The following is a 16,141-nucleotide window of genomic DNA, read 5'->3' as shown; positions in this document are numbered from 1 at the left end:
AGTAGATCCCAAAAACAAAGCCCATAAGTGCAAAGATTCAGAAAAACTCTTCCTAAGCATGAAACAAGAACATCCACACAGATGAAGCGAGGATTTGCTTTGACAACGAGCTATCTGCAAACACACACTTTTAAAAGCACCCGAGAAAGGCATTTCTTTCCCCAGAACTGGCCTCTTTCTTTCCCACTAGCCTCTCACTCCTACGAACCTAAGAACCTCTCCATAACAGACGGTCCGCCCTAGATAAATCAAGGTCTTAGTATCGTTATCTTGCACCTGAACCAGGACTGAGCTCTCTCGCTCATTAGTTCCCATGGGAATGTCAGCCTGGCTGTTATCTATGGTTTTTGGAGTCAACAGTTCATTCTGCTCAAACTGCAATTCTCCAGCCTCTGATTCAGCCTGCATTCCCATGCCATCAACTTCTGGCTCAACTGGCTCTTGTATCTGAAACCCAGCATCCCCTTCTTCATCCTGACTCTGGCTATACTGTGGCTGAGGCACAACACTCTGTCCTTTCTGGCAGCGGCTGGTCATTTGTGTAAATGTTAAATATTGATGGAACAAACACGCTTCCCTGAGGCAGGCCATTCTTCTGCTTCTCTGACACTGGAACTCAATAAAAAAGCTCCTGTTTTGTAGCAGATTCCCTATGAAGCGGGTGAGGTGGTCGTCCTTTGCGATTAACTGTTGTGGGTTGCTCTTCTGATTCTGAGGGAGAAGGAGGACATGTGGTTGAAGAAGCAGCACTTGAAGGTTTGGGGTTAAGTGATGAGGAAGAAGGAGGAGGAGGATGAGAGGTGGTAGATATATCAGAAATCCCTACCTTTCTGGAATGTAGAAGGAAGAAAGAAGTCAGAAGATCAGCCAGGCTAGCAGAGAAAACGCTGAGCAATCAGACTGTGCCGTAGAGCCCGCTGAGCTGGGAAGCTCAGGCCTATAAATTAGCTTTTCAGGGGAGTTCTTGTTACCAGCACCGTGTCTTTGTTCCAGTGTCGGATCTCTGAAGGCTTTTGTCATTTGCAACTTGTAAGCCTGTTTGTCAAAGACTTTAATTTCTGTCTGATGTGACAACTTCTTCTTTACGCTTGCGTTATCATTCATTTATTTATTTCCAACATTTATATCCCGCCCTTCTCACCCAAAGGGACTCAGGGTGGCTTACAACAATGGCAGTCCTTCGATGCCTACACAAGATCAAAATTACACAGTACATAAAATCAATTAAAACTATTAAATACAATATCAAAATTTTAAAACAATTTTAAAACAAATAGTCAGATCCATTCATCCACAAAAACCTTGTGCTTTAGCCATAAGGCAGTCTGTGTCATCTTTGCCATTATTCATTAAAAGCCTGAGCACATAACCGTGTTTTTAAGGCTCTTCTGAAGCCCAAAAGTGTTGGAGCTTGTCGAATATCTCTTTGATATCATCAAAGACTTTCATTGCTGTCTGATGTGAAGACTTCTGTTTTACATTTGCTTGAAGACAGTCCATTATCATCAGGATTGTACTTTCTGTTTCACTTATTGCATTATCTTTATTTTGGCTGAAGTCAAGCCTTTTCTATTTGCTTTCACTTGTGTCTAAAGCTGTTTTTGGCATAAAACTGGACATTAAACACCTTACAGTGGTAGAAGTGTGTCCTGATTTGTCTCTCAAGAACAGCCTTAAAACAACGTGGTCAGTAAATGAGTACTGCTTTACTTTATATATTTCTGTGTTACTCCCCCCCGAACATCTATCCTCTAAACTGCCCCACTTTCATATGTCCCTGCCCACATTGGAGTACCCTTCTGTCCCTCTCACTCCGGGTTTTATCTTTGTGTTCATGCGGCCTGCTCTTGTTTTACTGTTTCTTGATTTCTTGATGTGATTTTTATTATTATCTATTGTATTACTTTTAATTATGCTAGGATATGCTGTTTTTATATTTTATTATATTGTATTGCTCTGGGCATGGCCCCATGTTAGCCGCCCCGAATCCCCGCTGGGGAGATGGTGGCGGGGTATAAATAAAGTTTATTATTATTATTATTATTATTATTACTTCAGCAACATAAAGAACAGCACACTCGGTGTGACACCCCTGGCTGCGAGAGCACTGGAAACCAATACACCAAGGCCAATAAACAATCTAATATCTTTATTAAGGAATTAAGAAATTAAAACGAAAACAAGCAGAAGATATAGTTCATCAATAGACCTTTCAGGAAAGGTCAAATATAGTCCAGTAATATATCATCCAATGTATAATATTAGAGTTTAAAGTTTGTAATCCAAAAACCGAAACACACTCAAACTTCCAAGCAGTTTGAGTGGGGAAAACGTCCAAGTCTTTTGCTAGAGTTCAATGTACGTCCAAGGCAAGGTATTGAAGACAAGGCTGGAATCACGGCGAGGCAAGGCAAGGAAACACGGCCAGGCAAGGCACGGCTAGACTGGAAGGTAGTGGAGCTAAACGCAGTCCACACTTGGCTGGAAGTGAAGTTGATCTAGCCAGCGCACAGAACTTTTAAGGAACTTCAAATCTTTTCACAGAGCAGGTGTCCAAATGCTCTTTTCCCAAGGGAAAAGAGCTAAAACAACATCTTCACCAGATGTGATCCTCCCTGAGAGTTCTCAGGGGAAAACAGGTTAATCAGCAGATTCTCTAGCTGCTAATCGCGCGCTCCTTCTCCTGCCAGCTTTCTCAGACCTGCAAGTTTCCCAAAATATTTGTCTATCAAAGGGAGGGGAACTGGTGGGAGAAGGCTCCGTTTCAAGGGCCTTTTTAATGAGCTGTGGACTAGAATTGTCAATAGGAAGCAGCTGGAAAGAGGCAGAGTCTTGCTGAATCGGCACAAACCCCATTTCCTCGTCACTGTGGTCCATAATGGAGGCAGGATCGCGGCCCAAGGGGTCAGGGGACATCACACTCGGTTGGATAATGCAAAGGAAAGCAAAGAAGTATTAATGCAAACACATTTCTTAAGTCTCTGATAAATTCCCAAATCAGGCAGCAGTCTTACTTCAGACAAAGAAGCAGCACTACTGTATATACTCGAGTATAAGCCTCGTTTTTCAGCCCTTTTTTGAGACTGAAAAAGCCCCCCTCGGCTTATACTCGGGTGAGGGTCCTGGTTGGCTTATATTCGAGAATATATGGTACATTTATTATTTTACTCTATTTATTATTATTACATTTATTATTTTACTCTATTTATTATTATTACATTTATTATTTTACTCTATTTATTGCATTTATTATTTTACTCTATTATTATTAGTATTATTACATTTATTATTTTACTCTATTTACTAGCTGTGCCCAGCCACGTGTCGCTGTGGCTTTTTTTAGGTGGTTCCGTGTCTTAGAGGGGGGAATCCTTTGTTGGGAGGTGTTAGGTGACCCTGATTGTTTCCTGGATGGAATTCCTTTGTTTTCAGAGTGTTGCTCTTTATTTTGTGTTTTGAGATGAGAGAGTGATGAGTACCGAATGGGTTTGGACCTTCAAAGAGTGGGTGTTTCCCTGTTTGGGGGGGGGAATCCTTTGTTGAACGTAAGAACGTAGAGACGTGGATGAGGGATTGTGTTGTCAATTTTGTAAGTTAGGGGGGCCTTTAGTTTTGTTGTTTTGCCCGGTGGAGCAACACCATTATCCTTATATATATATAGATTATTATTACTTGTATTATTTACCCTATTATTATTAAAAGGATACATAAGCACATTTACATTGAAGAAGATGAGAATAATGATTTGATCAGAGTTGGACAGTCTTATCTTAAATTTGAGCTTTACGTAAATATTCAAAAACATTTAACCTACTGATGCCTCAATTAATGTAATTTTATTGGTATCTAATTTTATTTCTGAAATTTACCACCCTCAGCTTATACTGGAGTCAATGTTTTCCCAATTTTTTGAGATAAAATTGGGTGCCTCGGATTATATTTGGGTCGGCTTATACTCGAGTATATACGGGTAATTACTTAGGAGCAGTTTTCCAAATGCAGACTTGAAGCAGGCGCAAGGGGAGCGAAGGGGAGTCAGTTTGTTACCAGCAAGAGCTGGCTGCACCTGCTTCTGATTTATTCAGGCAGCAGTTTTACTTCAGACAAAGAAGCAGCACTAATTCCTTAGGAGCAGTTTTCCAAACGCAGACTTGAAGCAGGCACAAGGGGAACAGAGGCTTAGGCATTAGAGTCAGTTTGTTACCAGCAAAAGGTGACTCCACCTGCTTCTGATTTATTCAGGCAGCAGTTTTACTTCAGACAAAGAAGCAGCACTAATTCCTTAGGAGCAGTTTTCCAAACACAGACTTGAAGCAGGCACAAGGGGAACGGAGGCTTAGGCATTAGAGTCAGTTTGTTACCAGCAAAAGGTGACTCCACCTGCTTCTGATTTATTCAGGCAGCAGTCTTACTTCAGACAAAGAAGCAGCACTAATTCCTTGGGATCAGTTTTCCAAACGCAGACTTGAAGCAGGCACAAGGGGAACAGAGGCTTAGGCATTAGAGTCAGTTTGTTACCAGCAAAAGGTGACTCCACCTGCTTCTGATTTATTCAGGCAGCAGTTTTACTTCAGACAAAGAAGCAGCACTAATTCCTTAGGAGCAGTTTTCCAAACACAGACTTGAAGCAGGCACAAGGGGAACGGAGGCTTAGGCATTAGAGTCAGTTTGTTACCAGCAAAAGGTGACTCCACCTGCTTCTGATTTATTCAGGCAGCAGTCTTACTTCAGACAAAGAAGCAGCACTAATTCCTTGGGATCAGTTTTCCAAACGCAGACTTGAAGCAGGCACAAGGGGAACAGAGGCTTAGGCATTAGAGTCAGTTTGTTACCAGCAAAAGGTGACTCCACCTGCTTCTGATTTATTCAGGCAGCAGTTTTACTTCAGACAAAGAAGCAGCACTAATTCCTTAGGAGCAGTTTTCCAAACACAGACTTGAAGCAGGCACAAGGGGAACGGAGGCTTAGGCATTAGAGTCAGTTTGTTACCAGCAAAAGGTGACTCCACCTGCTTCTGATTTATTCAGGCAGCAGTCTTACTTCAGACAAAGAAGCAGCACTAATTCCTTGGGATCAGTTTTCCAAACGCAGACTTGAAGCAGGCACAAGGGGAACAGAGGCTTAGGCATTAGAGTCAGTTTGTTACCAGCAAAAGGTGACTCCACCTGCTTCTGATTTATTCAGGCAGCAGTTTTACTTCAGACAAAGAAGCAGCACTAATTCCTTAGGAGCAGTTTTCCAAACGCAGACTTGAAGCAGGCACAAGGTGAGCAAAGGCTTAGGCATGAGAGTCAGTTTATTATCAGCAACTTGTGACTTGACCTGCTTCTGATTTATAGCCCTGAGTTCCCCCACTCAGCAACTGCTAGGGCAGTTCCCAATTACTTTAGCATTGCTGGCAGCTATTCTAGCTGATCGGCGTCTCTGCTCTGTTTCCTTTCGCCTTTCCTGAAATGTGGGCACTTGCAAAACTTCCTCCTCTGATTCCAACTCCCGTTCTAATTCCTGGACACTTTCCTGCTCCCTTTCTTCCTCTTCTGAAGATAAGGAATCCCTAACAAAAGGAGATGGTAGGATAATTTCATAGGGAACACTGTTCTTAAAAGGCCTTTGAGCTGCTTTGAGTCTCTTTTAAGGGAGGAAAGAAAGGGGGAAATCAATTTCAAATATAATAACAACAACACAACAAATATAATAATAGATACCAAAATGCACCCCCTCAACCAACATCTGTGGGTTCCCTGCAGTTGTCTGCGGCCCTTAACCCTTTCCTCACCGCTGCCTTCCTGCAGGCCATGGAGAGCAAGCTGCTGATTGGAGGGAGGAACATCATGGACCACACGAACGAGCAGCAGAAGATGCTGGAGCTCAAGCGCCAAGAGATTGCCGAACAGGTGAGGATCCGGGACCCCCGCTTTGGCCCAAGTTAGCCTTTGGACAATAGGACCCAGCGACTGATGGTTGGGGGATGCTGGGGGTGGTTGTCCCAGAAAAGTAACTTTTCTACGCTCTGACCTGGGATGTTAGATCCCTTGATGCTGGCTGATAGTGGGGGGCTCATACACACAACTAATAACATTTTAAAGATGTTTTCAAATTGTTAGATTTTAGCCTTTCTTGTAAGCCGCCCCGAGCCCTAGGGGAGTGGCGGCATATAAGTTTAAATAATAATAATAATAATAATAATAATATACTTTATTTATATTCCGCATTATCTCCCTGAGGAGACTCACGGGCTCCTTTTATTAATTCCCCACTTTTTAAAAAGCAGTACCTATTTATCTACCCACATTTCTGCTTTCGATCTGCTACGTGGGCAGGGAGCTGGGGCTGATGGCAGGTGCTCACCCCAACCCGGGCTTGAACTGCCAACCTTTGATCAGCAGGATTTTCCAGATCAAATTGCCTTACAGGAGCCTTTTATTACCTCCCCAGTACCTATTTATCTACTCACATTTCTGCTTTCGATCTGCTATGTGGGCAGGGAGCTGGGGCTGATGGCAGGTGCTCACCCTGACCGGGGCTTGAACTGCCGACCTTTCAATCAGCAGGATTTTCCAGATCAAATTGCCTTACAAGCACCTTTTATTACCTCCCCACTTTAAAAAAAAAGCAGTACCTATTTATCTACCCGCATTTCTGCTTTCGATCTGCTAGGTGGGCAGGGAGCTGGGGCTGATGGCAGGTGCTCACCCCGACCTGAGCTTGAACTGCCAACCTTTTGATCGGCAGGATTTTCCAGATTAAATTGCCTTACAGGCACCTTTTATTACCTCCCCACTTTTTTAAAAAAGCAGTACCTATTTATCTACTCGCATTTCTGCTTTCGATCTGCTACATGGGCAGGGAACTGGGCTGATGGCAGGTGCTCACCCTGACCCGGGCTTGAACTGCTGACCTTTCGATCAGCAGGATTTTCCAGATCAAATTGCCTTACAGGCGCCTTTTATTACCTCCCCACTTTTTAAAAAGCAGTACCTATTTAGCTACTCGCATTTCTGCTTTCGATCTGCTACGTGGGCAGGGAACTGGGCTGATGGCGGGTGCTCACCCCGACCTGGGCTTGAACTGCCGACCTTTCGATCAGCAGGATTTTCCAGATCAAATTGGCTTATGGGTGCTATTACCTCCTCACTTTTTAAGAAGTGGTACCTATTTAGCTACTTGCATTTCTGCTTTCGGTCTGCTACATGGGCAGGGAACTGGGCTGATGGCGGGTGCTCACCCCAACCTGGGCTTGAACTGCTGACCTTTCAATCAGCAGGATTTTCCAGATCAAATTGGCTTATGGGTGCTATTACCTCCTCACTTTTTAAGAAGTGGTACCTATTTAGCTACTCGCATTTCTGCTTTCGATCTGCTATGTGGCCAGGGAGCTGCGGCTGATGGCGGGTGCTCACCCCGACCCGGGCTTGGAACTGCTGACCTTTCGATCAACAGGATTTTCCAGATCAAATTGCCTTACAGGCGCCTTTTATTACCTCCCCACTTTTAAAAAAGCAGTACCTATTTATATACCTGCATTTCTGCTTTTGGTCTGCTACGTGGGCAGGGAGCTGGCACTGATGGCGGGTGCTCACCCCGACCTGGCTTGAACTGACGACCTTTCGACCGGCAGGATTTTCTGCCTCTTGGCGGTCTCACCTGCTGAGCCGAGCCTGGCCCTGACTTACTTGGAAAGCGCTGTCCATGAGTGGTCAGCCTTCCTCTCTGGCCGCCCTGCATCGTGGCACTGACCAAGGGGCTTTGGGGGGGTCTCGATCCGCAGAAGCGCCGCGAGCGCGAGATCCAGCAGCAGATGCTTCTGCGCAACGAGGAGACCATGGAGCTGCGGGAGACGTTCACCTCTTTGCAGCAGGAAGTGGAGATCAAGACCAAGAAGCTGAAGAAGGTGAGCGGTCAGCGAGGTGGTCAGGGGTCCGGTGTCTCCCTTGCACTGGGTCAATGGGCTCCCAGCGGCGCGGTGGTTCTGCTGGATGAGATCCACCATCTCTAGAGAGACAACCTGGGTAGGGATTTCTGGGCCTTCCTGTGTCACTGGGGGCCCTCTGCGCATGCCCCCGAGCTCCTTGTCTTTTCTCTCCTTCTCCCTCCCAGCTCTACGCCAAGCTCCAGGCGGTGAAGGCCGAGATCCAGGACCAGCACGACGAATACATCCGCGTCCGGCAAGACCTGGAGGAGGCCCAGAACGAGCAGACCCGGGAACTCAAGCTCAAGTGGGTGCCTTTGGCAGCGCCCAGCCCTGAATCTCAGAGTTATCTGAGTCCACACTCAGATAATGTGGGATTTTCCGCCTTGATATCCTGGGATATAGGTCTGTGTAGAAGGGCCTTGTAAAATACAGATTAATAATATAATGTATTGTATATACATATAATATTGATAACAATATTATAATGTAATACAATATAATAATAATAATACAGTAGAGTCTCACTTATCCAAGCCTCGCTTATCCAAGCTTCTGGATTATCCAAGCCATAATAATCTATCTATATATATAAAAGAGTGATGGCATCACGGCAGCGGACAAAACAACAAAAGTAAACACCCCACAACCTCGAAAATTGACATCACAACCCCTCATCCACGCCTCTAGGTTGATACAACAAAAAGAAAAGAAAAATAAATTCCTAATTAGAGGGAGAGGAATAATTGTTTTTATCCAATTGCTGCCAGTTAGAAGGCTAAGCTCCGCCCACTTGGTCTCCTAGCAAACCTACTCAGCCCAGGGGACAGGCACAGTTAGGCCTCACTTAGGCCTCTTCCACAGATTATCAGATTTGAACTGGATTATATGGCAGTGCAGACTCAAGGCCCTTCCACACAGCCCAATATCCCAGAATGCCACGGCACATAATCCACAGTGTCTGCTTTGAACTGGATTATCTGGTGTAGAAGGGGCCTCATATAATCCAGTTCTAAGCAGCTAATATAAGATTATAAATATAATATGTAGTAATTACTGCGGTATAATAATACAGAACAATATCATCTCTGAAATCAGATCAGTAAATAAAGAGCCACACTCTGAAAACAGGGGAATTGGAATTTCCAGAAAGGAAATAATCAGGGCCAGCTAACACCTCCCAATAAAGGATTCCCCCAGGGAGGAAGCAGCCAGGCTTTGAAACTGAAAGGCCATTACATGCTAATTGCAGCATTCATACTTGCCTCCAAGAGACAAGATTTCTTTCTCCCACCCTGGACATTATTCCACAGGGGATATAAACCCCACTTGCCTGGCTGCTTCCTAATTAGCGGAATCCATTGTTGGCCAGCATAGATAGCATTGAATAGCCTTGCATCACCAAAGCCTGGCAAATCCTCTGTTTTCTGAGGCTCGCAGCCTTCCTTTTTGAGTGTGTGCGCTCAAGGACTGCACACGGGTACTCCTTCATCTACACAGACAGTAGAAGAACAGAAAATATTGCAAAGAACAACACTCTGAAAACAGGGGAAATCCAAACATGAAACAATCAGGGCCAGCTAACACCTCCCAACAAAAGATCCCCCCCCCCCCCGGGAATTTGTTGCTGTCTGTGCCCTAAGGTTCCACCTCACTTTCTGTCCCTGTGATCATTGGATTTTGGAAAACGTGGCTTGTTGTGGGGACAAGGATTGGATATAGAGCTTCATTGGAGACCCTTTTCCCCCATGATAATAACTCTTCCAGGAGTGGATTTCCCTTCCTTCTGAGAAGTAGATTCATCTCCCTTCGTGTTGTCTCAGCCTCATTCTTCATTAGGAGTCATTTGTAAGTCGGATGTTTATAATTAGGGGATGGCCTGTGTTGCATGAACCTCTTCCAGGGTTGGTTTCACCTCCGGTTTTGTAGTAAAACTGAATTACGGTGTGGCGATATGTCTAAAAAGTGTGACACCAACATGAAAGTTTGGGAAGCTTTGGTCTAGAGCAGGCCTGGGCAAACTCGGGCCCTCCAGGTGTTTTGGACTCCAACTCCCACAATTCCTAACAGCCGGTAGGCTGTTAGGAATTGTGGGAGTTGGAGTCCAAAACACCTGGAGGGCCCAAGTTTGCCCAGGCGGCCAGACCTCACCTGGAGGAGTGAATATCGGTTGATTGAGACGAATCACCTTCCCGATCTCAATTCCTTCTCCGACATTCTGACCAAATAAAATATGCTTCACGACTCCTTAATTCAGCTTATTTAAGCAGCTCAAAGTTTATTTATTAACTATTTATAATAGTTATTATAAATATTAATAATATTTATTATTATTTATTGATTATTTACAACTACAGTAGAGTCTCACTTATCCAAGCCTCTGGATAATTCAAGCCATTTTTGTAGTCAATGTTTTCAATATATCGTGATATTTTGGTGCTAAATTCGTAAATACAGTAATTACAACATATCATTACTGTGTATTGAACTACTCTTTCTGTCAAATTTGTTGTATAACATGAAGTTTTGTAAAATCATAACCTAATTTGATGTTTAATAGGCTTTTCCTTAATCCCTCCTTATTATCCAAGTTATTCGCTTATCCAAGCTTCTGCTGGCCCGTTTAGCTTGGATAAGTGAGACTCTACTGTATATACAAGACAGATGGGATCATCCCCAGACTCTGTCCGTCTACATCAGGAGTGAACATTCCATTCTTATCTCTAAACATACATCCGGCTAGCAATCGGAAACTTCTCAAAGTTGCGCTCTAGCCATTCATTCCCACTCTATGCATTTAACCTCTTTCACTACCGGATTACACACACAGCTTTAAACTCCAAGCACAGTTTCACACTATACCAATCCATTTTACCAACAGTGAAATACAAAAGCAATATGATGATGATGATGATGATGATGATGATGATGATGACGACGATGAGTTACCTGGGGTCCCACTCTCCTTCCCCCCCCCCCCCCCCCCCCCCGCGTTTCCCCAGGTACCTGATCATTGAGAACTTCATTCCTCCGGAGGAGAAGAACAAGATCATGAACCGGCTCTACTTCGACTGTGAGGAGGACCAGTGGAAGTTCCAGCCGTTGGTGCTGGGTGCGGCTGGGTGAGTCCTCCTGGGCGCCCTCCCTGCGAGGAAGGCAGGGACATACCTATTTATTCCAGCCCCGTCGATTCCATAACAGTCAATTACTTTAGTTGCTTTGGAAATATAACTTCGTTCAAGCCTCATTTAATAATAATAATAATTATTATTATTATTTATTTATTTGCAGTATTTCTATTCCGCCCTTCTTTCTCACCCCGAAGGGGACTCAGGGCGGATCACATTATATACATATAGGGCAAACATTCAATGCCCATAAACACATAGAACCAAGACAGAGACAGACAGACGCAGAGGCAATTTAACCTTCTCCTGAGGAGATGTTCAATTCTGGCCACAGGGGGGAGCAGCTGCTTCATCATCCACTGTGACGGCACTTCCTCATTCCAACGTCGTAAATTAGTTAAATTTGCCTCCCCACTTTATAAGTGGTACCTTATTTCCTACTTGATAGATGCAACTATCTTTCGGGTTGCTAGGTCAGCAACAAGCAGGGGCTATTTTTTATTTTTTAATTGACGGGTGCTCACCCCGCCACGGGCTGGCCTCAAACTCATGACCTCATGGTCAGAGTGATTTATTGCAGCAGGCTGCTCACCAGCCTATGGCACAGCCCGGCCCCTGTGCCACAGCCCGGCCCCTTAATAATAATACGTATATTTGTATCCCGCCACCATCTCCCCCGGAGGGGACTCAGGGCGGCTCACAGAAATATCAACTACAAAACAATATTCTTGGGCTGCACAGTTCCAACTGTCACTTTGGCTCCACCCATCTCCAGTTGCTAAGCCACTTCCTCCATTCACCTCAGCCAATCAGACTGCACTTCCAGTAATGGTTGCCTGATTGCTCCTCCCCCTTGCTTTGCTTAGCTTTTGCAAGCAAGGCCTGAAGTTACCTGTACACCGACCTTGTAAGGTAGGTGGGAAGATGCAACCACCAAAGACTCAGAGGAGACCTTTTACTTTTTTTTTCTTTCTTCTTCACTTTAGATGGTAGCATAACTTAGTTTATAATATATGCGATAGAGGCTTAGATGTTAGAGGAACAATGACAAGTTTATTCAGGCATAGAGCTTATTGGTTACAATTGTTGTTTCTCACTTAGAGGCACTTTCATTAACAGTTACAATACTAGAATGAGTTGAGTCAAACTCCCTAAAGTGTCACTTCTTTTACTTAAAGTAGCTAGAACTTCATCCTCTGCCACTTTTAAACCACAGTCACCCCTGTGATATGCGATCACAGATTCTCTGTTCCTTACCAGGACACAGACTACATTAAATAAGTCACCAAACTTATTTTAAACCGACTCAAAATGAACAATTGAGTTTCCCTGATCCCCTCAACCAAGGATTAATCTTCCCTGTGACTCATCAGAGCACAGACTGAATCCCTTTTTTTAAAATTCATTTTTATTAAAAGAGAGAGAAAAGAAAAAAAACGAAATACAAAAAAAATAGATATATACTTGCACTCTTGAGTATTTTTCATTACAATAAAAGTGGGGGAACATAAATGGTAAAGAAATGTAGGAAAATTGAAAGAAGAAAGAAAGAAAATAAAAAGAAAGAGAAAAGAGAAAAAACACATTTGTCGACTTCCGATCCCTTCCATAGAAGTTTAGAATTAAGTTCCATATAGACTGAATCCCTTTTTTTAAAACTCCGCACTTCTTCAACAAAACGGCAGTTGGCTCCGGCTGCTTCTCCATGGCAACTAGCCTCTGAGTGCAGAGAAGCAATAACTGTAATACTTACCCTTTTAAAACACAAACACACAATTAAACATAACATCTGTAAACCAAAAATTCATACTTCATTACAGTAGGCTATTCCATTGAATCTTCTTTTGGCAATTAGGATTTAAATGTGTTTTTAACTGTTTTACCCTCTTTTAAAACATAATGCTGTTATTTAATTCCTTTTCCAACTTTTGTATAAGAGAGAGATTTGGACGGCATCTTGTTCTGAATTCCTTGGATCCCGCCCGAACGAACGGCGGGCGAAAATGCAGGTTCTTAACTCGTGAACTAACGGCTCCCTCTCCTCCCTTCCTTTTAGCCCGAGACCCACGAAGGCTCAGATCAAGTTAAAAACAAGGTACACCCAAATAATATCTGTTCAATTGAGAAAAAAGGGAAAACATTACATAAACAGTTGTGTTAAAACAGGCATGGGCCAACTTCAGCCCTCTCTCCAGGTGTTTTGGACTTCAACTCCCATAATTCCTAACAGCCTCAGGCCCCTTCCTTTTCCTGCTCAGCCGCTTAAGCGGCTGAGCGGGAAAAGGAAAGGGCCTGAGGCTGTTAGGAAGTTTTGTAACTTGAATTCTGAAGGCTTTTAACTATATTCCTCCAAGAGGTCTCTCTCTAATAACACGAAGTTTTATAACTTGAATTCTGAAGGCTTTTAACTATATTCCTCCAAGAGGTCTCTCTCTAATAACACCAAGTTTTATAACTTGAATTCTGAAGGCTTTTAACTATATTCCTCCAAGAGGTCTCTCTCTAATAACACCAAGTTTTATAACTTGAATTCTGAAGGCTTTTAACTATATTCCTCCAAGAGGTCTCTCTCTAATAACACCAAGTTTTATAACTTGAATTCTGAAGGCTTTTAACTATATTCCTCCAAGAGGTCTCTTCTAATAACACCAAGTTTTATAACTTGAATTCTGAAGGCTTTTAACGATATTCCTCCAAGAGGTCTCTCTCTAATAACACGAAGTTTTATAACGTGAATTCTGAAGGCTTTTAACTATATTCCTCCAAGAGGTCTCTCTCTAATAACACCAAGTTTTATAACTTGAATTCTGAAGGCTTTTAACTATATTCCTCCAAGAGGTCTCTCTCTAATAACACCAAGTTTTATAACCTGAATTCTGAAGGCTTTTAACTATATTCCTCCAAGAGGTCTCTCTCTAATAACACCAAGTTTTATAACTTGAATTCTGAAGGCTTTTAACGATATTCCTCCAAGAGGTCTCTCTCTAATAACACCAAGTTTTGTAACTTGAATTCTGAAGGCTTTTAACTATATTCCTCCAAGAGGTCTCTCTCTAATAACACATTTTCCAAGAATATCTCTATCTTCACACTTCAAGTTTGAATTTTGTCCATGTCCATGTTAAAAGCAATGAATCACGGCAGTTAAAAACACATTTAAATTTAGTCTAAAAGTATAACGCATGACATGTAAACATCGTCCTGCTGCAAAAATTTAAAAGCTGGGGTGTGGAATTAATGCAGTTCGACTCCGGTTCAACTGTCATGGCTCAATACTAAGGGATTTGTAGTTTGCAGACGCTTCGGCGCTCTTTGTCAGAGCAGGCCCAAGACCTTGCAAAACTACAGCTCCCATCCTTCCCTTGCTTTGAGCCAGGGCAGTTAAGAGTCAACACTGCATTAACTCTTCACACCAAAACATGCAGGTCTTCTGGGAGGAAGGGGAGCAGAAAGGGAGGCAAAGGAAGTTTCCTGTGGCAGGGAGTTCCACAGGTTGGGTGGGTTTAAGCCTTCAGTCTCCGCCTGTAGCCATGACAATGTCTGCTGAGGCCCACTGGTTTTGTGGGGTGAATCAGAGTCCTATTTGGGTTGCTGTGAGTTTTCCGGGCTGTCTGGCCTTGTTCCAGAAGCATTCTCTCCTGACGTTTCACCTACATCTAGGGCAGGCATCCTCAGAGGTGGTGAGGTCTGTTGGAAACCAGGCAAGTGGGGTTCATATATCTGTGGAATGATGTCCAGGGTGGGAGGAAGAACGAACTTTGGTCTGTTGGAAGCAAGTGTGAATGTTGCAAGCAGCGTCAAAGCCTAGGTGCTTCCTGCCTGGGGAAAATCTACAAGCATGTGGACAATTATTTATTTTTATTTTTATTTAAAGTATTTATATTCCGCCCTTCTTTCTCACCCCGAAGGGGACTCAGGGCGGATCACATTATATACATATAGGGCAAACATTCAATGCCCGTATACACCTACAACCGAGACAGAGACAGACGCAGAGGCAATTCCAACAGAAAGGAGGAAACCATGAAAATGAACAAAACCTGGCTGCCAGTATTTAAAAAAACTCTAAAATCAGGACAGTAAACAAAGAACAACACTCAGAAATTGGAGGCATGAATCAATCAAACCCAACAAAGAATTCCCCAGGCAGGAAGCAGGCAGGCTTTGAAGCTGCAAGGCCTTTCAATGCTAATCAAGGTCGCCAATATGCAACATTGACACTTGCTTCCAGGAGACAAAGAGTTCTTTCTTTCTCCCTCCCTGGACATCATTCCACAGCACTTTAGCCTAGTTTCCTACAGATCTTATCCATGATTTTATCATGATGTATTGTATGTGTTTTTATAACTTGTTTTATTGTTGTTTGATTTGTTTTGCTACTTGTTTTTATATTGTCATGACCGGGCTTGGCCCCATGTAAACCGCCCCGAGTCCCTTCGGGGAGATGGGGCGGGGTATAAGAATAAAATTATTATTATTATTATTATTATTATTATTATTATTATTATTATTATTATCTATATATATAAAAGAGTGATGGCATCAGGGCAGTGGACAAAACCACAAAACTACAGGCCCCCCAACCTCGAAATTTGACAACACAACCCATCATCCACGCCTCAAGGTTGATACAACAAAAAGAAAAGAAAAATAAAGTCCTAATTAGAGGGAGAGCAATAATTTTTTTTATCCAATTGCTGCCAGTTTAGAGGGCTAATCTCTGCCCACTTGGTTGCCTAGCAACCAAGGGACAGCCAGGTTTCAGTTAGGGGACAGGCAGATTTAGGCCTCAGGCCTCTTCCACAGATTATCTAATTTGCACTGGATTATATGGCAGTGTAGACTCAAGGCCCTTCCACACAGCTATATAACCCATTTATAATCTTATATTATCTGCTTTGCACTGGATTATCTTGACTCCACACTACCATATAATCCACTTCAGTGTGCATTTTATACAACTGTGAAGAAGGGGCCTCAGATAATCCAGTTCTGAGCAGATAATATAAGATTAGAAATATACAGTAGAGTCTCACTTATCCAACGTAAACAGGCCGGCAGGATAAGTGAATATGTTGGATAATAAGAAGGGATTCAGGAAAAG

General features: G+C 43.2%; 1 protein-coding gene across 4 annotated transcripts in view; it reads left to right on the top strand.

Annotated features, from left to right (window-relative positions):
* The window catches only part of kif3c (kinesin family member 3C), an 88,251-nt gene that overhangs the window by 58,133 nt on the left and 13,977 nt on the right, over positions 1-16,141 (top strand). For 2 of the 4 annotated variants that reach the window (XM_062966681.1, XM_062966680.1), the window contains exons 2-6: positions 5,793-5,894; positions 7,769-7,891; positions 8,098-8,216; positions 10,912-11,031; positions 13,094-13,132. In XM_062966681.1, coding sequence (XP_062822751.1) covers positions 5,793-5,894; positions 7,769-7,891; positions 8,098-8,216; positions 10,912-11,031; positions 13,094-13,132 — 503 coding nt within the window. The remainder of the gene's footprint in view (positions 1-5,792; positions 5,895-7,768; positions 7,892-8,097; positions 8,217-10,911; positions 11,032-13,093; positions 13,133-16,141) is intronic. The other 2 variants (XM_062966683.1, XM_062966682.1) reach the window with 1 other exon arrangement.

This window comes from Anolis carolinensis, unplaced genomic scaffold (genome assembly GCF_035594765.1).
Source record: "Anolis carolinensis isolate JA03-04 unplaced genomic scaffold, rAnoCar3.1.pri scaffold_27, whole genome shotgun sequence".
Taxonomy (NCBI): domain Eukaryota; kingdom Metazoa; phylum Chordata; class Lepidosauria; order Squamata; family Dactyloidae; genus Anolis; species Anolis carolinensis.
The sequence above is the reverse complement of the archived record's forward strand: the minus strand, read 5'-3'. Positions and strand labels throughout refer to the sequence as shown.